The following is a 22,049-nucleotide window of genomic DNA, read 5'->3' as shown; positions in this document are numbered from 1 at the left end:
ACCTATCTTCTCTAATTCACTTGTCTGATTACTAAACTTCTCTAAAGCTTCTTTCAGTTTTCTACTGATCAAATCTTTTTCATCCTTCAATAATTCATGGGTTTCCTCTTTCTCTCTCTTCTCTTTAGCTGAAGCATCCAACTCCATTTTCAACAATTCAAGTTTCTCTAATGCTTCTGTATAATTCTTGTTCATCTCAATCGCTTTCGACTTCAATTCTTCTTCATTCTTTCGAATTGCAGAAATGGCAGCATGAAGCTTTTCAACTTCCTTTTCTAATTTCTCTATCTTCGCCAATTGATTAGTTCTCTGTTCTTCAATCTCATTCTTCTCTCTAACAATTTCTTCTTTCTCACTTTTCAAATTCGCAATTGACTTTGTCGAATCAACCAAATTTCTTTGAATAGAATCTCTATCGTTTACCAAGGATTTGATTTTTCTTTGAATAATCTTCCCTTCTTCAATAAGTTCGTCTCTTTCCTTCTCAATTTGATTGAGTTTCTCTTGAATCTTCGATTTACTCTCCTCTAATTCAAGAACTTTTGCTTTCACACTTTCCAATTCATTCGTCTTCAATTCGAGATTCTTCTGGATTGAGAATTTCTCACGAAGAACAGTTTCAGACACACTTTTTAAACGACCTAGATCTCCATTGACAACATCGACCTGATTCTTCAATGTACTTATCTCAACATTTATCTCAACATCCCGTTCAATCTTTTCTTTCTCAAGTTCCTTTCTCTCTCTAACAACATCAACCTTTTCTCTCTCTAGATTCCCAACATAAAGCTCCAATCCATCTTTCTTCTCCACAACCTCTTCATATTCCTTCCGAATCTGCTTATTCTCTTTCTGAGCTTCGCCATTATTCTTCTCCAAATCTTTCACTGACGATTTCAACCTATCAACTTCCGTTTGCTTCGTTTCTAGATCCTTCTTTACCTCATTCTGATAACTACTAAACTTCTTACTCACCTCATCAATCTCTCTGATCTTCTCTTTCACTTGATCTTTCAGTTCTTCCGTTTCTTTCTTCATCTGTTCCTCTAATGCCTTCTGTTTCTCATTAAATTGTTCAGAGACTGAAATTAGGGTTTCTTTATGTTGAGTTTCAGCCGCCGCTACTTTATCTTCAAGTATTTTCTTCTCCGATCCCATAAGCTTACTAACCTGTTCTCTCTTCTCTTTTGCTTCTTTGAGAGTGATTGGCTTTTCTTGATGAGAAACCTCTTCTTGTTTTTGGTGAGCAACCAGATCAGATGACTTTTCTTCTTGATGAGAATCTTGAGTATGAGAAGATTTCTTCTTTGCCATTGGATATTGAAAGTGAGGAAGTAAACTATCTGGATTACTGGTATCCAACTGAAGTGAATAATTTTGGTGTTGATGGGGAGTTGGTGTAATTGGTCGTGTGGAATAGTAAAGAGAAGATGGTATAAGAGGTGGTTGTGTAGAAAACACTGGTGGTGGTGACTGTTCGTCCGGTAGTGGTTGTAGTGTGATTCGTTTCCGGAACCATGTGAATTCGAACGTGTTGTTGCGACAATGGTGAGTAGCATTGACGTCGAAGATCCATGGTCTACCAAAGATAATGGGACAAATATCCATGTCTACTACGTCACACGTAATGGAGTCACGATAATGCGAACCAATGGAGAAAGAGAACGAACATTGTTGTTGTACGTGCAACTCTCTCTGAGAAGAAGTCCAACCGATTTTGTATGGAGTCGGATGGTCGGTTGTCGGAAGGTTTAGTACTTCGATAAGACGGCGAGAAACTATATTTTCCTCACTGCCATTATCAATCATAAAATCACATACCTTGTGGTTAATGGTTAGACGTGATTTGAAAACCTTATTTCTTTCGGGATGATTTGGTGATGAAAAAAAATTTGTCTCTTTTTGCTCAGGAATTTTAGGGCTCATGATACCAGCTGATGTAGATTGTTGCGGAAGCGTAAAACTAATAGAATTCATCGATAAAACTAAGAATAAACGATAATAAACGAAGAATAAACTGAAATAATTAAAGGAAGAAGATGCAATCAAGGTGATTTGTATTTGATATTCAATTCAATGGTTCAATAGACAGACTGGACTGCTCTTTTATAGAGATTATTATTTCCTAGATAGACTCAAATAAGAAAGAAAATAAAAGAAGATAACAACTTAAGGATACTTTCCTTGATTGCTAGGACTCATAATTATAGGAACTCAAAATACTAAAATATAGAAACTATGCTAATATAGCAACTTGGCCATCGGGCCCCATAATATCCTGGCCGTGAGGCCCACTTGCCGGATGGTCTCCATCACTTAGGGGTAGTGGATTGAGACTTTCACAGATTTTCATAAACAAATTGTCCCGGATACCTGATTTCCAGACGAAATCGAGATCTTGTTTCGTCTGGAAATCAGAAATCCGACGAAGGGGTTCCTCCCCATTCGCCGGAGTTAGAGAGAGAAAACAGAGGGAGAAATGAGAGAAGAGAGGGAGAAGAGAGAGAGAGAGAGGGAAGAGAAGAAAAAGAGAGAGAGAAACAAGAGAGAATAGGACACATGAAGTCGCCGATACTCTGCCGACGAACTTAAGGGTGCGTTTGGTTCTTATTTTTTTAATTTTCCTCTGTCTTCCCCGAAAATTTTTCTGCTTTCTCCAAAACAGTGGTCATTTATTAACATCCAGATGAGCTATACAAATATTCTTGCAGGTATTCATATTAATGTATCACATTAGGGCATTAGGCAATTGAAAACAAATGAAAGGAAGTGTAGAAAAAAAAAAGTAAAAGTGCTTTATGTAAAAGTGAAATTCAAATCCAATGGAAGTGTTTTTTATGATTTAGAGTGGGGATTAAACTAAGGACTAACACCAAGGCCCATTTCCAAATTTTTACCTCCTCTAACACATGATATTAAAAGGGTCCTCAAAAACCTCATTTGTTTTGTAGTAGTAGATCTTTAACGTTAGGATTAACAATGACTGTACATGTATTGTTGGAACATATAGCCCCACCACCACAGGGGCCACAAAGACTTTCTCACCTTTTTTTTCTGTTGAACTAGACTTTCCCACCTTATCCAACAACAATAGAATTCTCAACAAAAAAAAAAAAAAATCCAACAACAATAGAAGATGATTTGATTATGAGCAACCATTGTCAAAAAAGTGTTTGAGGGGCATGAGATTGTCCAACCCCCACTCCTAAAGCCATTGAAAATGTCTTCTAGCTAGAGATGTTTACAGCAACTTCACAATAGATTTAACTATCATATACAAGAGTTTTTCATCGTTTATAATTTCCTTATTGATTCAGTTTGATAATGCCCGCGCCCCTGCCAACTTGGACTAGGGAGAATGGATGCAATGTAACTGACCAATTTATCCGACCTATTTTCTGCCCCATATATCTCTTACTTACTCTCTAATATCAGTCGTTTGTCTATGGGTGCTACACGTCTTGAAAATCACATCAGTTAATGCTCTGAAAATCATGCACTAGTAGTTGGAATACTGTCGTGACATGCTCATTTCCTACTCCCATAATGCCATATCAGACTCGAACCATGATATGACGTGGTTTTCGCGCCAAGTATCATTTTCGTTGCATTTCATTATTCATGAACATTCAATTTTACATTTACAAGAAGGTAAATGAAAATTGAATGTATTATTCTAAAGAACTGAGAGAGGGAGAAAGGGATTCTTCCCCAATTTCTTCTCTGTGTTTGTCTCCCCAAACACCTCTCAATGCTCTTCCATTTTCTTCACTTTCTCATTGGAATAAACAAAAAGAGCAAATCCCCATCATCAAAAGTACTATTACACACTGTCTTTAATAATCATTCACTACATTGAAGCCAATATTCCCCTAAATCTTTTAAGTACATCCATCCATGAATTGATCTACCCAAAAACAAACCAACCTCATTTCCACCATTAAAGATGCTTCTAAACACCTGCATTCTCTTCCTCTGTCTCATATTCCCACTTTCCAAAGCTACCCACTTCAATCTCTCTCTTCCCCATCAACATCCTCACCCTGAATCACTCGTCCAACAAGTTCAAAGGTACCCAACTTCAATCTCTCTCTCTCTCTCTCTAATTCCAACATGGGTTTTCTTCTTCTCTCCCTATCTCTCTCTAGAATTTAAAGATTTAAACTTTGTGGGTTTTCTCTGTTTTTCTCTCACTTGCATTTTTACAGGAAAGTTAATGTGTCCATTACAAGAAGGCAACTTTTAGGGTTTAACAGCGAGGAAGATAAATCAAGTACCTGTCTGACCGGTAACCCAATTGACGATTGTTGGAGGTGCGATTCAAATTGGCAAACAAATCGACAACGACTCGCCGATTGTGCGATTGGGTTCGGTCAAGATGCACTTGGTGGTAAAGGAGGTCAAATCTATGTAGTAACCGATTCATCCGATTCTGACCCAGTAAACCCTAAACCGGGGACATTGAGATACGGTGTAATCCAAACTGAACCACTCTGGATCACCTTCTCCGGTAATATGCTCATAAAATTAAAACAAGAACTCATTTTTAACAGTTTTAAAACAATCGACGGTCGTGGTTCTAACGTTCATATCGTCGGTGGTGGATGTATCACCATCCAATATGTTACTAACATCATCATACATAACATTCACATCCATCATTGTTACCCATCACCCGTTGCTAATGTACGCTCGAGTCCAACACATTATGGTAGGAGAACTAAATCCGACGGCGATGGTATCTCCATCTTCGGTGGTTCGAAGATCTGGATCGATCATTGTTCATTATCGTTTTGTACAGACGGTTTGATTGATGTTATAATGGGGTCGACTAGTATAACAATATCAAATAATTTTTTCTCACACCACAATGAAGTTATGTTATTAGGTCATAGCGATGCTTACACCCCAGATACGGGGATGCAAGTTACGATAGCTTTTAACCATTTTGGTGAAGGATTAGTGCAACGAATGCCTAGGTGTAGACATGGTTACATCCACGTGGTTAATAACGATTTTACGCAGTGGGAAATGTACGCAATTGGAGGTAGTGCTAACCCTACGATTAATAGTCAAGGTAATCGTTATACTGCTCCGTCTGATATCAACGCGAAAGAGGTATGTGTTTTTTTTTTTTTTTTTTTTTGATTAGTGGGGTGGTAAATGAGAAAATGATGGTGGTGGAATGAGCATGCAGGTGACAAAGAGGGTGGAAACAAAGGATAAAGATTGGGTGGGGTGGGATTGGAGAAGTGAAGGAGATGTAATGGTGAATGGGGCATACTTTATACCCTCAGGAGGAGGGGTTGGTTACAAATATGATAAAGCTTCAAGTGTGGAACCTAAATCTGCAAGTCTTATTCAGCAACTAACCATGAATGCTGGGGTCCTAGGTGGCAATAGGTATCTTCTTCTTTCTCATTTTCTTTTTTTCAGATTCTGACCCATCTGAATTTGACTCATCTTAATCCGGAGCAAAATAAGAAACTATATGTGTATTTATTTGAATAGAGCATTGGTTACTAAAAGTGGTGGTGGTTATTGACAGGGATAATGGGATGAGCATATCCAACCCAGGGTATAGCGAGGGTGGAAGCGGCGGTCCTAGTGGTGGTGGCGGAGCTGCAGGTTTCTTGGCCATGATATTTGGGAGTGGGGCAGCGGCAACACCACCACCAGTATCTTACTTGACATTGTTTCTTTTAATCATGTCTTCCATTTCGATCTTGTCAACCACTTTTACCACTAGACTTGGTACATTCTTACTTTTATTACTATAGTATTTAAATATTAAATCAATGAAAGAAATTCTCGACAAGGAAATCCTACAAAAACGTTCAGTAATCTGTCTCAACAAAACACTTTTCTTTCTATGTCGAATTATCCTTCATTAGTAAATAAGGATGTTGGATCAATATTCAAAGTTTCTCCTTGTTTAAGAGTAAAAAAAATGCGAATAATTATTTTGGTTTTAGCTACTAAAAGTTTTGATACGCTTAATTTGGTGTAGTCTGCTTGGTGGGGGTTTTTCTTTCTGATTTAGGATTCCATGTGAATATCATCAAGAGAAGGTCGTCCATCGTTTTCTCCCTTTTAATCAAATGTCAAGATTAATAATAGCCATTGTCATACTTTTTAGGTTTTTGAGAACATGGGCATGCCTCAAATCTTGCATATTGATTTTGATTCCCATCACCATCATTTGATAATTGATATTCCCCTTTTACACTTTTACCTTCTCTTCTTTCAATATAGAAAAAATTTCATTTTTGTTCTATTTGCTTTTGAAGGGTTTATCCCCAAAAATGATAAAGAATTTTATTTTAGATAGTTCCAAGTATTGAATGACGAAAATTAGATTATTCTAATAGTCCAGGGATAGCCATAAGAACCTAAAATACAGGTTCAAACTCAAACTTAGTTAACGTTGAAGTGATTTTGGATCCTTCGTCAATAACAAACTTTGTACTGCTAGGGTCTCGGTAACATCAATAGCAACTAGAGCGTCCCTTGAAGCAATGTAAGAAATCAGTTTTCCCAGGTAAAAGGTGGGAAAAAGTTCAAGGCCATTTTCACACTTTCATTTTCTTAAGAAATCAATTTTCACACCCCAAGATGGTCAATCAAACAGCGGAAAATCGATTTTCTTACGAAAATCGATTTTCCCACTATATTTTCCTATGTAACAAACGGACCCTTAATGAAACTAATTGGCAAATGTCTTAGTGGAAATTACCAACATACCCTTTAATTAGAGGCATTAGCTCTTACTGGTGAAAGAGGTTGTTTGTAAACACAATGAGTAAAAAAAACCTAATTGTGTTGATTAAGTAGGTAGAGTATTAATTTATATATATATCGGTTGCATGAAACTAGATCATAAAGTAATTAATAGGATCTAAGTAGAGTAAGCAAGATCACCAAAGTAAGATTAAGTACTTAAACAATGAGAAAAAGAGTAATATTAGTTGTAGTAATCACAACTTCATAGCACTAATATTGAACTTAATAGTATATTAAGATAATCTTTTAACTTTGTTTAGAGAAGTGAGGGTAGCGTATAGAGTCCTTCTGCCTTCCACCAAAAAAGGAAACTATTTGTAATTCATAATAATAATAATAATAGTAATATAAAGAACTTGTTTGTGCATTTTTTCTGGCTGATGGCATCTCTCTCTCTCTCTCTCTCTCTCTCTCTCTCTCTCTCTCTCTCTCTCTCTCTCTCTCTCTGTAAAGTTGTCTCTTTTGGGTTCTACTTTAAATCCAATCTAGATAGATTAATAACTTATAATCAAACATTAAGAAATTAAGATAGATATTATTTTGGGTTGGTTTAATACTTTAATTTTGATACTAAATTCATACTCCCCATATTGTCGTTTTTGACAATAAGTATGATATGATATCTTGTTAAGTCTAATTGGAAAACATTATCTTCTTCCTTGTGATTAGAAACCAACTTTAGCTTTCTTCAAATTCATTTCATAGAATATGAGTATGTCATCTCACATTCGCAAGTTTTTTCATAATCTTTTTGGTTTACTTAAGATTATCATAACAAATATATTATATGAATTGAGTTAGATGTAGCGAAGCCCTATCGTCTTTCCATTATAAGCAATAGTCAAATTCCTTAAAGAGAAAGATTTAGAAGATGAAGATATGGGTATTAAGCATAATTAAGAATGTAAATTACCCTAATTAATTAAGATGCCACTACAATTGTAAACCAACTTCCTCTGTTTTGGCACATTGAGGAAATTCTGTCCTTGTCATTACTTAAGGGGTGCTAATAGATATGACATTCAATTCAGATTCATACACCCACAGAAAAACAAACACGACCCTAGAGAAGATTATCGCCTTTCCATGATAAACAATAGTACTTTTTTTTTCAAATTCCTTAAAGAGGATTTGAAGATTAAAATATGGGTATTAAACATAATTAAGAATGTTAAAATACCCTAATTAAGATGCCTTTACACCTATACACCAACTTCCTCTGTTTTGTCACATTGAGAAGTTCTGTCGTTATCAATACTTAAGGGGTGCTAATAGATATGACAATCAACCAATTCAAATTCAACCAATTCAGATTCAGACAGACACAGAAAACAAACACAAACGTACAGAAGATTATCGTCTTTCCACGATAAACAATACTAGTATTTTTTTTCAAATCCCTTGAAGATAAAGATTTAGAAGATGAAGATATGAGTCTTAAACATGATTAAGAATGTTAAATTACCCTAATTAAGATGTCACTAACTGTAAACCAACTTCATCTGTTTTGGCACATTCACAAGTTCTGTCCTTGACTCCTTGTCAATACTTAAGGGGGCTAATAGATATGATAATCATACTTATTTTTTTAATCTTTCTTACACCTTTTGTCTACCATATCATCTATCTGTATCTCTTAATAGTATTTCTTAATTACATCTAAACTCATCTACCAACTTTATGTCATCTTATAGTATAAAACATAAACTATCTACTTAATCTTCTAATCTCCTTCATAACTCTTTTAATAATTCATTCGAAAAGAAACCGAAAGCATAAGATATTTTAAAGCAAAACAATAACAAAAAGAAGCTCTTAATTTCTATTGAAGCTTAATTAAGATCCAAACTTGTACACAGGATTAATTATTCTTAAACAAACAAACAAACATGAGATTCATGAACAACATTTTCTACAACTGAAGATCGTTTGCCTGCATTTTATCTCTCAATTTGGTTCTCCCAATTCCAAAGAGACCCTGAAAAATTACCCCACACACCATCAAAATCTTGAGTCGGGTTACGAACCCAAGAATCCAAAATATTGTATTCTTCGTGTTGTTTCGATGAACTCGGATTGCTTGGTTCCCCTGATATCCATTCTGAAAGTCGGTTTTCATAAGGTGACATTGAAAATGCATAATCCAAAGACCCAAATGGATCAATGAGTTCTTCTTTTGATGTTGTCCAAGTTTCCTCCCAACTAGACCCATCAAAACTACTTGTTTGGGAGCTTAGATTACTTTCTTGTCTTGAAATATTTTCGGGTTTACTACTCATTGCCATTTCTATCTCTTTTTGCACCTTCTCTGTTCAAAATCAACATATATAGACGGTCAACATATAAAGACAAACAGACATACAGACAGACATACAAACAAACAGAAACACAAGAACAAATCCGAATACAAAATTAAGCACCTTGTTCTTGTCCTTGAGCTCTCTTTCTCAAATGAGTTCTCCAATAGTTCTTAATCTCATTATCGGTTCGTCCGGGCAACCGACGAGCAATTCTTGACCACCTAATGAACAAGATTGTTAGAGAGAATGAAAAAACTAACATGAATGTATTCAAGTGTTGTAAGCAAACTCAAAACTCATGATCATTTGACTTACTTGTTACCCCAATGTTCATGAAGTTGAAGAATTATAAGTTCTTCTTCAGAACTTATCTGTCCATGTTTAAGATCAGGTCTTAAATAATTCATCCACCTTAACCTGCAACTTTTGCCACTTCTTCTAAGACCCGATGTTTTTGCTATCGAATCCCATCGTCGTTCTCCCATTAACGTTACAAACATAGCTAACTTGTCGTCTTCCTCTTCTGCCCACGGGCCTTTACGGACCGTTTCTTCTTGAATGGAGGTTGGTCTATGCACCATTTTTAAGCATCTTAATAAGCTTAAGCGAACATCTACATATTTATATAAGAAACAAGATGATATTCATTAATGGTGGGAAGAAGAAGAAAAGAAAAAGAAGGATGATATCCTTAAGCTCCATACGTGGTACAATAGGTGGAAAACACTGAAATTGTGGGAACTCCACTTTTGGGTTATTTGTATCACTATTTTGGGAGTGTAATTAGGTCATTTGATTTGATTTTCATTATCCATATTCGACATAAATGGGGGATTTTTTTTGGCATCACCAAATTTGACATTTCTTTTGGCAAATGTTGTCTTTCTCTTCTCCTACAACTAATGCTACTTGTTATTATCTTGTCTCAAAAACTCTTCATTTAGACAATTATTTCAATGAAAAAGACGATAAAACAATATTTTGTTAATATTCCTTTTGGAATTTGACAATGTCATTATCTCATCACCCCATTTAGATTATTTTTTACTATTATATACTATAATTTAGTATTAAGCTTGTTATGCTTTTGTAAATTTGTTCTCCAATTCTATCAACACAACCAATAAAGTAGGAGTTGGTTCATTTAGTAGGAAATGGACAAAAGCTCGAGAGCCTAATATCAGACACGTTCACCCAAGTCATCAAATGAGCCGCATGAACGCCTGGACCACGAACCCACTAGATTTAGTGGGTCGAGTTTGCCCATGGGTGCCAGTGGCTCCCCAATTCCCACCTCTACTCCCAAGTGGTTCGATGGCTAGGAGGTTCTACGATTGAAACCTTGAAGACTAACGAGTAATGGCTCAGGGCTGTTGGTGGTTGACTGAATTTGCCCGCTACTGTCAATTCTGCGGGGATAGTGATCGGGCAGACTATCACTCTGAACACTGAGTGCTATTATATAAAAAAAAAGCCTCAGTTGACTACATTATATTTCTTCATAGATTGGGTTTTGTTGCTTTTTTGTTGTTCAATTATTATTCTTCTTTTTTGGTTTTTTTGGAAGTTTTCTTTTTTTGTTGCAAGTGGTTTTTTGGAGGTTAGTAAGGCATGTCCATATTTGGCAGGTAAGACTTGAATTATTTGGAGGATTACTTGCATAAACAATAGGATCAATATACAAAAAAAGAATTGTTTGTTTTGCCACTATTGTTCATTATTATCTTAAAAGTTTCAATCATTCATTACTTTTAATCGAAATATCGTAGCCACTATTCGCCGCCTTTTCAATACATAATTGAGCGGACAAGAATTCTCATTACCAAATTGTAAACTTGATTGAGTAGAAAACAAAACTTATCCGAACCGAGAAGAAGGCACTTCAAATCACTAGGAGACTAAAAGTTCACTAACAAGAAACAACCTCAAGCCTCTTATGTATAGAACCTAACATTGGTATATTTGATTTTCAGGGTTAAAATACACTAAGGTGGCGGTATTGTTTTCTTGATTGTCTGAAGTTGACTAGTCTGGCGGCTTGATTCTGAATTACATGACTGAAATAGACCCAAAATAAATCCAACTTAGCGATTTAGACAAGTTGGGGAAAAAAAACTAACACTCTGAAATCTGGCTCGAGTCAACTCAAAAAAGAAAACTTGCCTCTTTGATTGTAGACAAGAGTAAGAAAAGTTCTTACTCTCTAGAAATACTACATTTTTTAGGTTGAAAGTTGAAGACTTAGACTGCATCAAGAACAAAATTATCAGTATGCTCCACCTCCATTGAGTTGAAAACATAGTTGCATTTGATGAAGAAAGGAGAAAGAAAATGGCATACCTTTGCCAAGGTCACCGTTTTTCTTTAACAGTCTTCTTTCATTATAAATAAGCTTTCCTCCAAGGATATCAATAGCAGGGATAGCTCAGTTGGGAGAGCGTCAGACTGAAGATCTGAAGGTCGTGTGTTCGATCCACGCTCACCGCATTCAATTTTTTTTATTTTTTTGACTAAAAAATGTGAAATTTATTGCTGTTTGTTTTCAAGTTGTCCCCTTTTTCCCAATAGTATTAAGTTCTATAAACCTGATAAGGATCGATCAATTAAGATGGTCCCATTTGATTTTTTTTTTTTGTTGAAAGGTCCCATTTGAATTGTTCCAAGGAAAGTGGTGCATTAAAATTTAGACGACCTTATAAATTTGACCTACTTACTAAGGTACCAATTGTTATAATTTCATCAAAAAAAAAGGTACCAATTGTTATAGCTCCTATATAAATTGCTAATCCTTTTTTTATCCAAAATAGGTTTTGGTTTGATATTAACTACGTCTACTCATGAAGTAGATAAATTAAAAGGGAGATGATCCCCTAGATTCACAAAAAAATCCGACACGGACGTGACAAGATTCTTTTCAAACTTTGATGAATTTCGACCGTTCTTTTTACAAGCGAATTACGTTTTAATAGTCAGGATTCAGTCAAACTTTTCAAAAGAGACTTTTCACATCATTTTGTGAAAAATTTAATCAAATTATTTTTGTGAACTTAACATTTCTCAAATTAAAATATACTCATGGGAGACATGAGATAAGCCAGTAAACTGCTATAAAACATACATGAAATATTGCAACCATTATCCATGAGTTGATGAATGAAATGATCAAAGGATGGTGCAGGGGGGAGAATTATCATAGGGTGCTAAATCAACAACCCTAACAAGTTGGCAATCCTTGCAACAAACTGGGAGCGGATTAACACGGCGACTCTTTGATTTCTTATCGCTATCGGAATCATCCGAACGATTACCAAAACGCCCTCCATGTTTTGGTGACTTTGCCTTGTGAGCTTTGACGCTCATAACCTCCACGAATTTCTTCGTTTTCTTTCTTAGTTGGGTCGCCACCATCACAGGATCAGCATCTCCAATCACAGTTACAGTTCCCTTCTCCCCTTTTACGGCTATATGATCTACTCCTTCCCTCACAAATTAATTTAAGAAAAAAATATTATTAATCTCGTTTATTATTTCACACTGATGATTAATGGAATAAATAAATAAATAAATAAAACCGACTTGGTTACACAAAGTATATAATTTAATAATTGGATAGCCGGCCAAGGAAAATAGAGATGATAGTTATAGAGGTCCTTGGTTAAATATTAATAACGTACCAGCGATTTTAGCAACGACAGTCATCACCTGAGTCTTGCACTTGTCGCAGTTTATGCTTGTTTTTAACACGATAATTTTCTGCAATGAATTGAGATGTGTATTTATGTCCAACATACGTATATGTGACTATATATATATTATAAATAATATTTGATCATATACATGCAAAATATAAAAGCAAAATAAATACATATGCAGGGAAAGTATAGTAAAAAATTGTCAAAAACTTTTAGTCGTAGTGGTAAGAGGGTTAGTCTTCCACTTTCGAGACCAAAATTTTGAAGACAGGCAGACAATTCAAAAATATATATAACGTGCAGTATTACAATTTGACAGTCACTTATGCTTACCTTCATTGGTATATAGATGATCGTAAGTAGTACATAAGTGAGTAAGAGGAACCAAGCTTTACAAATGGCTATCTATCCAGCTACCTTTCTAACATAATAGCCTTGCTTATATATAGATCATTAGGCATTAGCTAGTGAGAGAGAGAGACTTTGAGAAGGCGTGGTCAATGAATTGTAGTGTTGACTTGTATAAGACATAAAATTTGTACTCCTTGTCATTAGACCATATCTCACTACATATTTTAAAGTGGGAAAATTCCTTTCTTGACCAACAAACCTCAATTTCTCTCTCCTTTGATAAAAATCATGAAGAATTCATTTCCAATGAAAAATGTCTTCATTTTTATCTAGAATCTAGAATTTTATTGACATATTTTAGTCACACTAATTTACTATGGTTTTTTCTACGGCATGTAACTTTTTTTTTTTGTTGAAATATTCCGGCATGTAACTTAGTTTAAATATACTACCTCCGTCCCAAAAAGAATGACTTAATTTCTATTTTAGATTGTCCCATTTTAGTGTCTTATTTCTAAAAATAACGAAATGAACTTTTTGCTCTTTCCAATAATACCCATTACTCTAAATTTAATGACAACTTTATTTAAAGGTAAGTTCAACTTTTTCATTGTAAATTAAAATATTTAATGAGGATACAATTGGAAAAACCATGTTCTCTTAATAAGTTGGGGTTTCAAAATAGGTCATTCATTTTGGGACTGAGGGAGTATTAAATTTAAACTAACTTGTCATAATTTATTCACGTAGAATTACGTAAACACATAATTCACCATGATCTCAGTCTCATGTGACGATATATCCCTAGTTGGTTTTACTTGGTTTTTGTTGTGTATCTTGATTGTGGGGAACCACATTGGTCATTTGGCAGTATCAAATTGTAATAAGGAAGGCCATAACTAAAATCTCTTTCATCATTTAAAAACATATTTTATTATCTATATTAGTTAATTATAAGGTAGTTAAATTATGTTCAAGAATAGATTACGACAAACGAATCAATATTGTCCAATAGTTTCATTTTAATTAGTGATTTTTTGACTAACTCAAAGTATCTTACGTCTTCTCTTCACCTTAACAACTAATCAACACGCTAAAATTATTTTTTTGGCAATTTACCTAAATTTTCAAAGAAGAAGCAACGTCGATAACTTTATGAATTGATTCATTGAATACCAAAGAACTACCTAACTAACACCAATGTTTTTCAGATGAATTCTCATCCTTTGGTATGAGTTGATAGATTACTCCCAAATTTAAGGAAACCAATCTTAGAGTAGTACTATAATGTAAAGTTTGAAAATTTCAGCCTTATAATTATGATATAAGATAATCATGAAAATGAATCAATTAGTTAAACATAATCTCATTATTAGTGGTAAACATATAGGTTTGACTTCATATTTTTTTTTAGCCTCTAACCTTCATTGCTAATTCCAATTTGGCTCGCGATTGCTGACAAGTGGGAAATTTAGCATCTATTTTTATCCAAAATATTCCTAAATAACCCCCCACATATGTGGTGAAGGTTATGGTGTTTGTGGTAAAGGAGATGGTGTTGATGGTGGATGATTCATGATTGTGGTCGGCGGAGGAGAGAAGGAGGGAGTGATGTAAATCGAAACGACCATATGTAGATAATCTATTTGAAGAATGAAAAAGGATAGGGAGAAACCAAGTACAAAAAAAAAGGTAAAAAAGATTATAATTAGATTCCACCGAAAATTCTTAGAATGTTTTATTTTTTTGGAAATTGACTACTATCAACGATAGTCATTACATTTGGCATTGATACATCTAAGATGTGATAAGCTCGTTAACCTGGGACCTCCAAGACTTTCTGGAATTTATGTCAACATCTTGGAATCACTTAAACTACCAACTGTTGACGAAAATAATTAGATGGACAAATGTAAAAGTCAAAATTTTCGGTTGGCTATGTACTTAGGTCAAATATTAACACTTTATGAAAAAAGAAAAAGTAGCTGAGAGATGATCAAAAGCTTATTAGGCTAATTAATTAACCTGTTCCATAATCCATAGGACCATAGGTACAACTATGTGTACGTATTAGTGTGGTTTTAATTATTGGGTACTAGACAAGTCGGTCAAGGATGTTTTTCTTTCTTCATTTTTAATGACTTGGAAATTAATAGGGTTGTCACATTATTTCTTAAATTATGGATAAGAAATCGAAAATCTTATATGATCGATGCTAATTTGTCACTGGTGTCGGACACAGTAGCTTAAATTGATGTTCCAATCATTAGAAAGGCTTAAAGCTAGGGAGTTCATTTCTTCTCTATTTCAAAGAAAATACAAACAAGTTTCATATTATACTATTATGCATTATTTGGTTAAGCTTTCCCTATCATTTTTTCTTAATGAAATAAAAGAGGAATTACACATAGTGTTGACGCTCTACCAAGCCTCTAGGCTACAAAGTAATTCCTACAAAAACTATTTCACAAACTTAACATATTTTATAGTTGGTCATCTGACGTAGAAATCTTCGGTTAGAAACACATTTGACTGTTAACTATTGTCTATCAACTTATGTAAATTGACGTAGTTAGTAGTGATCATTAAAAAAAAGTAAACTTCATTACATTTACATAAGCGGAAAAGAACAATTTTTTTTTGATTAATGTTCTTGGTAGGGATCAAACACATGGCCTTTACCTTACAACCCAACTTCTTAACCACTAAGCTATTGCATGTTTCTCAATCACATTTTAGTTATAGATATACTTGTTGAAACCAAATTACCACATAAACTCCGTAAGAGAGGCCCTCAGGTAGGTTGGGGCTCAAAGCAGCCGTTGTGCCTATTTTGGGCCTGGGCCACCCTTGCTTATAGGTTCCGGACCAAAGTATGAACAGTTATGTGTTCTAGTCGGCTGGTAGAATGTTTGCCTATTACGCTAACGGCTGCTTTGGGCCTGGGCCGCTCCTGCTTATAGGTTCCAGACCAAAGTATGAACAGTTTTGTGTTCTAGCCGGCTGGTAGAATGTTTGCCTATTACGCCTAAGTATGAACAGTTATGTTGACTAAAATTGATATTGTTGTGAGTTAAAGTTTGTTGTTGGAGAAAAAAATTCTTCATAGATCCACGAATTTAATTTAATTGTGCAATTATAATAATTATAAAGAGGAAAAATAGAGGTATATCCATCCTCTTCTAGCATTTAAATAATGAGGGGAAAAATATTTTCAAGAACATAGAATGTGTTGATTATTGATGCCTATATAGTTAGCTACATGCTGATACTATAGAAGTTCTTGAAATTTTGAAGAAGTGAAAAACTAGGTGATGTTTAACCATAGGAAGTAAGGTTAAAGACCAAAATTTGTGGCATTAATTTTCTTCAATTTGGACACCATGTCCAATACCTTTTTAATTTTGATTTCCTCTACAAACCTATGTAAATCGACATAGATATAATGTTAAATATATGTGCTTTCGTGCAAACCTTAGTTGCTCAAAATTTGAAGAGAAGAAAGTTATTGTGAATTTGGGCCCATTAAACGATGGATGGGTTACAGGCAATGTGAGTAGATTTGGCCTATAAACATTTAAACGTATTAGTAGATTTTGATGAAAGGGAACACAAATCAGAATGGGTTTCGTTGTTTGTGAGTTGATGGACAATTTTACCTTTTCCATTATCCCCTTCTATCTATACTGTATTTAAATAGGCCAATCGATTATGGCAGAGATAAATCTGGTAGTTCATCAGACGCGACAAACTTAGTTATAAACAAAGGCTAAACAATCTCAATCCTCTTTTTTAATCCTACTCCTTCCCTTGATTTATGTTAATTTGTTTTTTTCCTCTTCTTTTCAACTCATAGCTAATCGGTTTCAACAAAAAAAAAACTCATAGCTAATCCCAAACAAGCCCACATTAATAAATCATTTTTTCATGGTTTTAACAGAGGTATTCCAAATTTCTTTTGCCATGAGCCATAGACAAGCTACATTATTTGTAATTGGAATTGGTTTGCTTGGATTAGATCTATATCACAGGCTTCAATGTCTTTCTCAGACATAGTTACTGCTTGATTGACAAAACCAAACCCTAAAAATCTAAGAATCCATTCAGAACGGAAAGGTTTCTTACACTACATTTCTTTTTCTTATACTATATTTTATGGGTTCTCTCATAAATTCATCTTTAAAGTAATGTTAGATAAAACTTACTAGTTTATATTACTTCTTGATGAAATATACTGCCTATTGGGTCTCACTCTTCTCGAGAAACTTGAATTCTAGCTGTCTCGTACTTGTCTATTTTACAAATTTTATTTTCTGGGCGGTGTGACACGATGTTAGTACCTCTCCTCCGTTCGACACCCATCCTCCATACTAGAGTGAAATTACAAAATCCAACCATCTCTGAAACATAGGTACCATGTCAGGCCATTTTGGATGTAATTCTTCTTGAAAATCGGCTTTCAAGAAAAAAATTGCTCAAACCTAAGCTCCTTCGCAAATTCTAATATCTCGACAATATGGGATAATGTGATATTGAATAATCAATCATTCACTCCTTTGAAATATTTGTATGAATGACCCACATGTTAGGAGTCCAAGCACTTGGATTTCAAGCTCCCTTCACACTTCTACACAAAAGAAAAGTTATCCATAAGTTTTGTTTATTTCTAAATTTTTGCACATAATCTGTCTGTAAGATACTTTGATTTCCTACTTTCCTTGTCTATTTTGAATTCCATCATCTGGGTACATATAAGTTCAAGTTTAAAGAATAGGGAAAGATTTATTTTATTTTTTTAAATCTTATCCTTGATTTCTGTCCAATCGTAGACAAAAAAATTACAACTAACTTAATATGAAACATAATTTGTTCGATTATCTCTTTGTTGGACTTTCTAAGTGAGGATTATAGTCCAAATATCTCTTTGTTGTTTTGTTCGATTTGTTAAGATATAAGTCCACATAATTTTTTTTTTTTAAAATACACACTTTCTACAAAAAATTTGTGGACAATTTTAAGAATCAATGTTTTTTTTTTTTTTTTTTTTTTTGGTGAAAGGAGGTTAATACCTCAATTTATTAACTATTAGAGCCTGAATTCATGTTGGATAAATCTGTTTCCAACTGACTTACAAGATAACTCGGAATCTGATAGATTTCCGTAGTCTGATTTAGATCGCTATTATAAGCACGTTTAGCAAGAGTGTGAGCTACATTATTAGCTTCACGATTACAAAAAAAGAAGTCATTATTTTGTAGCCTCGAAGCTTCCTCTGTAATTTCCATGATAAGTGGTCTGATTCTCCACGGGATGTTGTCCTTCTCCTTCGAACAAGCCTTTATAATAGTCATTGCATCCCCCTCTAATAGACAACCATATTCCGGTAACTTAAGCGCTAGGTGAACTGCCAATCGAGCTGCAATAGCTTCGGCCTCCATTGCCGACGATGCGTTTGTTCTACTCGATAACGCCATTACAAAATTCCCCTCTTCATTTCTACACACTGCAGCTGCTCCCGCTATATTATTGCAATACGCCCCATCGAAATTGATTTTTAATAAACCCCTTGGAGGCGGCTTCCAACAATCCACTTCTTTCACCACCAGACGATTCATATGATGTTCCATATTGGTATTTCTATTCGAAAATTCAGTTTGCATGTCTTGAGCTTCTTTAATAATTTTATACCCGTCAGGTAGTATACCTTCGAAAACACAATTATTTCTAGCTTTCCACAGAAACCACATAACATAAATCCGAAGTTCAATTACCCCTTCTTCCTCATTACTTCCTAGCCAACGACATAATAATTGTTTGAAATTCTCTTCACCTTCAACTCTTAGGTTTAAAGGGTAACACAACCAAGTTTCTCTTGCCTTCTTACACATTCGGAACAAATGGTCACTATCTTCTACTTCCTCCTTGCAGACACTACAAAGTTTTGAAACTTTTGTATTATATCTAAGTGCTCTTGCCTTAGTAGGGAGAGCTTGATTTAACACCCTCCATAAGAAAAGTTTAACTCTTGGAGCTAATCTGAATTTCTTCCATACCACATTCCAACTTAATCCATTAAAGAGTTCCACCCTTCGTGAAGAAGATGGTTTCTCTTTTATAAGTGAGGTATATAATGATTTTGTAGTAAACTCACCTTTCAAAGTATGTACCCAAATCAACCTATCGGTATTATTACTCCTGGATAACGGTATTTCAACAATTGCTCTTGCCGACACTTCATCAAATAAATCATCTATAACCCTCTTCTTCCACTGTCCATGTATATCTATAAGGTCTTTTACCAAGAACACATCTGGAACCTCCATATCAATCTTTTTCTTACTTGGTCTAAAACCTCTTATATTAGGTATCCATGGGTCTTCCCAAATACGAATACTATTTCCATCTCCAATAGAATAACACGCCCCTTCTTTCACGAACTTCCTCATCTCGAGTATCCCTCTCCAAATAAATGTGTTACCCGGTTTTGCTAAATGGTCCCAAAAATTTTCGTTCTTGAGATATTTGGTCTTCAATAATTTAACCCACAACGCTTTAGGTTCCGTAAGGAATCTCCAAGTTAATTTTCCGACTAACGAGCAGTTAACAACTCCCATATCTCTAATACCCAATCCTCCATTTTTCTGACTAGCTTGCATTTTATCCCAACTCAAATAATGCATCTTCGCCTTCTCACCACTATGACCCCACCAAAAATTTCTCTGAATTTGCTCAATTTTCTCCACTACTGCTTTTGGAACAATATTGGTTGAAAGAAAATAAATAGGAATTGATGCAAGCTCACTTTTTAATAATATCGTCCTCCCTGCATGTGAAAGAGTATTTCTTTTCCATCCCATCAATTTATTTTCAATCTTCTTCAAAATAAAGTCATATGAGGCAATTTTGTGTTTAGGTTTCAATAAATAATTCCCCAGATAAATGTCGTCTTTCTTCATCTCCTTCACTCCCAATAATTTCAGAATTCTACCTCTTCTGTCGGAACTGCAATTTGCACTAAATTGTATTGAGGATTTCTGATAGTTAATTAGTTGTCCCGAACACCCTGCATAGGTTTCTAAAATACTCTTCAACTGCTCCACATTGTAATCTGATGCCTTCCCAAAGAAAAATAGGTCATCTGCGAACATGAGATGACTAATACTTGGCGCATACCTGTTTACCTTAAGCCCATTGTACAGCCCACATCTTTCTGCCTGAACCACTAATCTAGTGAGAGTTTCAGAACAAAGTATAAATAAGTATGGACTTAAGGGGCATCCTTGTCTAAGCCCTCTCTTACTAAAGAAAAACCCTTTAGGTCTTCCATTCGATAATAACGAAAAAGAGGGTGTAGTTACACAGTTCATAATAAGCTTATATGTGTTCGCTATAATCCCATACTTCTTCAAAACTGCACTTAAGAAATCCCATTCTATTCTATCGTAAGCCTTTGCCATATCAACCTTTAACGCAAATGCTCCTTCTTTAGCCGTCGTAAGTGAAATAGAATGAAATATTTCTTGAGCAATTATAATATTATCGGTGATTTGTCTCCCTGGAACAAAAGCATTTTGCACTTCGGAAATAACATTTCCTAATAATGGTCGAAGGCGATTACTGATAATTTTTGTTACTATCCGGTAGAGTACATTACACAACGAAATAGGTCTGAAGTCGACTGGAGATTCTGGTGCCTGCACTTTAGGAATAAGAGCAATAAAAGTATGGTTAAGCTTACCTGGTAATATGCCTGAGTCGAAGATCCTTTTAATTTGATTAGTAACCTCCTCTCTGATAACCGTCCAGCTCTTCTTGTAAAAAATTGCCGAGTACCCATCAGGTCCTGGTGCTTTACAAGCTTTCATCCCATTAATAACTTGCCATATTTCCTCCATTGAGGGTGCCTTGCTGATTAATAAATTCTCTGTTGCTAAAATTGGCCTCTGTGTTAATTCTAAACCACTTGGAAAACTAGATACATTCTCTGACCTTGAAGCTTTATAAAAGTGGTTAACAAAGGTGGTGGTGATCATTGACGGATCCGACGTCCAACAATGGTTCGGCATTTTTACCGATAGTATATTATTCTTTCGTCTTCTATTTAGTACTGACAAGTGAAAATATTTTGTGTTTCGATCATTATCCTCAACCCAAAACTTCTTCGCCCTTTGTCTCCAAAACACTTCCTCTAGGTCCCTTAACATCTCCAACTTCTTTACTACTTGTTTTTCCTCTTCAAGATTCTCAATAGATGGTACCCGAGATTGCACGTCTAATACCAATTTTTCGGTTTCTTTAATTTGTTCAAACAACTGCCCCACTGATTTCTTACTCCAATCTTTTAATGCCTTAGCTAATTGAGTAAGTTTATGTGTAAATGATCCCCTCATTAATTTCCATTGTTCATTCATAAAACCTTCGAACTCTTGATGTAAAGTCCAATGAGCCTCAAATCTAAAAGGAATACTACCTTTTAATTTTGCTCTCGACGTATTTAAAATTATCGGTGCATGATCACTATGAAATCTTGGTAAATGTTTAACTATAGCATCCGGAAACTTGACCCTCCAATCTGGGTTTGCTAACACTCTATCCAATCTTTCACGAATATGATGGTTAACCCCTCTTCCATTCACCCACGTATACGCCGGACCTGAAAAACCTAAATCAATCAATTCGCAATCCACTATCATTTGCCGAAATTGATCGACAACTTTCCTATTGAGTCCATTTCCTCCCCATTTTTCATCTTCATTCATGACTGCATTAAAGTCACCCATAACACACCACGGTTCCCGTACTTGTGCACTAAAGCCTCTAATGAAATCCCAAAATTCTTCTTTGTCACTCACAATAGGTGGTCCATAAACCAATAATAAACTCCATTTCTGCTTCTTTCCCGCCTCCTCCTGAACTCTGATAT

General features: G+C 35.0%; 3 protein-coding genes and 1 non-coding gene across 4 annotated transcripts; 2 read left to right on the top strand and 2 right to left on the bottom strand.

Moving 5' to 3' along the window:
• The first annotated feature begins 3,664 nt into the window (after positions 1-3,664).
• LOC147546421 (putative pectate lyase 12) lies at positions 3,665-5,834 on the top strand. The gene is made up of 4 exons (XM_086674029.1): positions 3,665-4,071; positions 4,209-5,118; positions 5,198-5,403; positions 5,549-5,834. The coding sequence occupies exons 1-4, from the start codon at positions 3,947-3,949 to the stop codon at positions 5,778-5,780; spliced, it is 1,473 nt and encodes a 490-aa protein (XP_086530155.1). The 5' UTR covers positions 3,665-3,946; the 3' UTR covers positions 5,781-5,834.
• Positions 5,835-8,566: 2,732 nt separating this feature from the next.
• LOC147546420 (transcription factor MYB27-like) lies at positions 8,567-9,839 on the bottom strand. The gene is made up of 3 exons (XM_086635229.1): positions 9,399-9,839; positions 9,204-9,304; positions 8,567-9,091 (listed from the first exon to the last, which is right to left on the bottom strand). Exons 1-3 carry the CDS (start codon positions 9,662-9,664, stop codon positions 8,724-8,726), a joined length of 735 nt encoding a protein of 244 aa, XP_086491355.1. The 5' UTR covers positions 9,665-9,839; the 3' UTR covers positions 8,567-8,723.
• A 1,658-nt stretch (positions 9,840-11,497) lies between these two features.
• On the top strand, positions 11,498-11,570 carry TRNAF-GAA (transfer RNA phenylalanine (anticodon GAA)). Its single transcript has one exon. It is a non-coding gene; the product is annotated as a tRNA-Phe (tRNA).
• A 524-nt stretch (positions 11,571-12,094) lies between these two features.
• On the bottom strand, positions 12,095-13,193 carry LOC147546418 (heavy metal-associated isoprenylated plant protein 2-like). Its single transcript, XM_086637763.1, has 3 exons — positions 13,109-13,193; positions 12,758-12,836; positions 12,095-12,559 (listed from the first exon to the last, which is right to left on the bottom strand). Exons 1-3 carry the CDS (start codon positions 13,112-13,114, stop codon positions 12,246-12,248), a joined length of 399 nt encoding a protein of 132 aa, XP_086493889.1. The 5' UTR covers positions 13,115-13,193; the 3' UTR covers positions 12,095-12,245.
• Positions 13,194-22,049: the final 8,856 nt, after the last annotated feature.

Source organism: Eschscholzia californica, unplaced genomic scaffold (genome assembly GCF_041429995.1).
Source record: "Eschscholzia californica isolate CP2 unplaced genomic scaffold, dmEscCali1.0.p SCAF_4, whole genome shotgun sequence".
In the NCBI taxonomy this organism is placed as follows: Eukaryota; Viridiplantae; Streptophyta; class Magnoliopsida; order Ranunculales; family Papaveraceae; genus Eschscholzia; species Eschscholzia californica.
The sequence above is the reverse complement of the archived record's forward strand: the minus strand, read 5'-3'. Positions and strand labels throughout refer to the sequence as shown.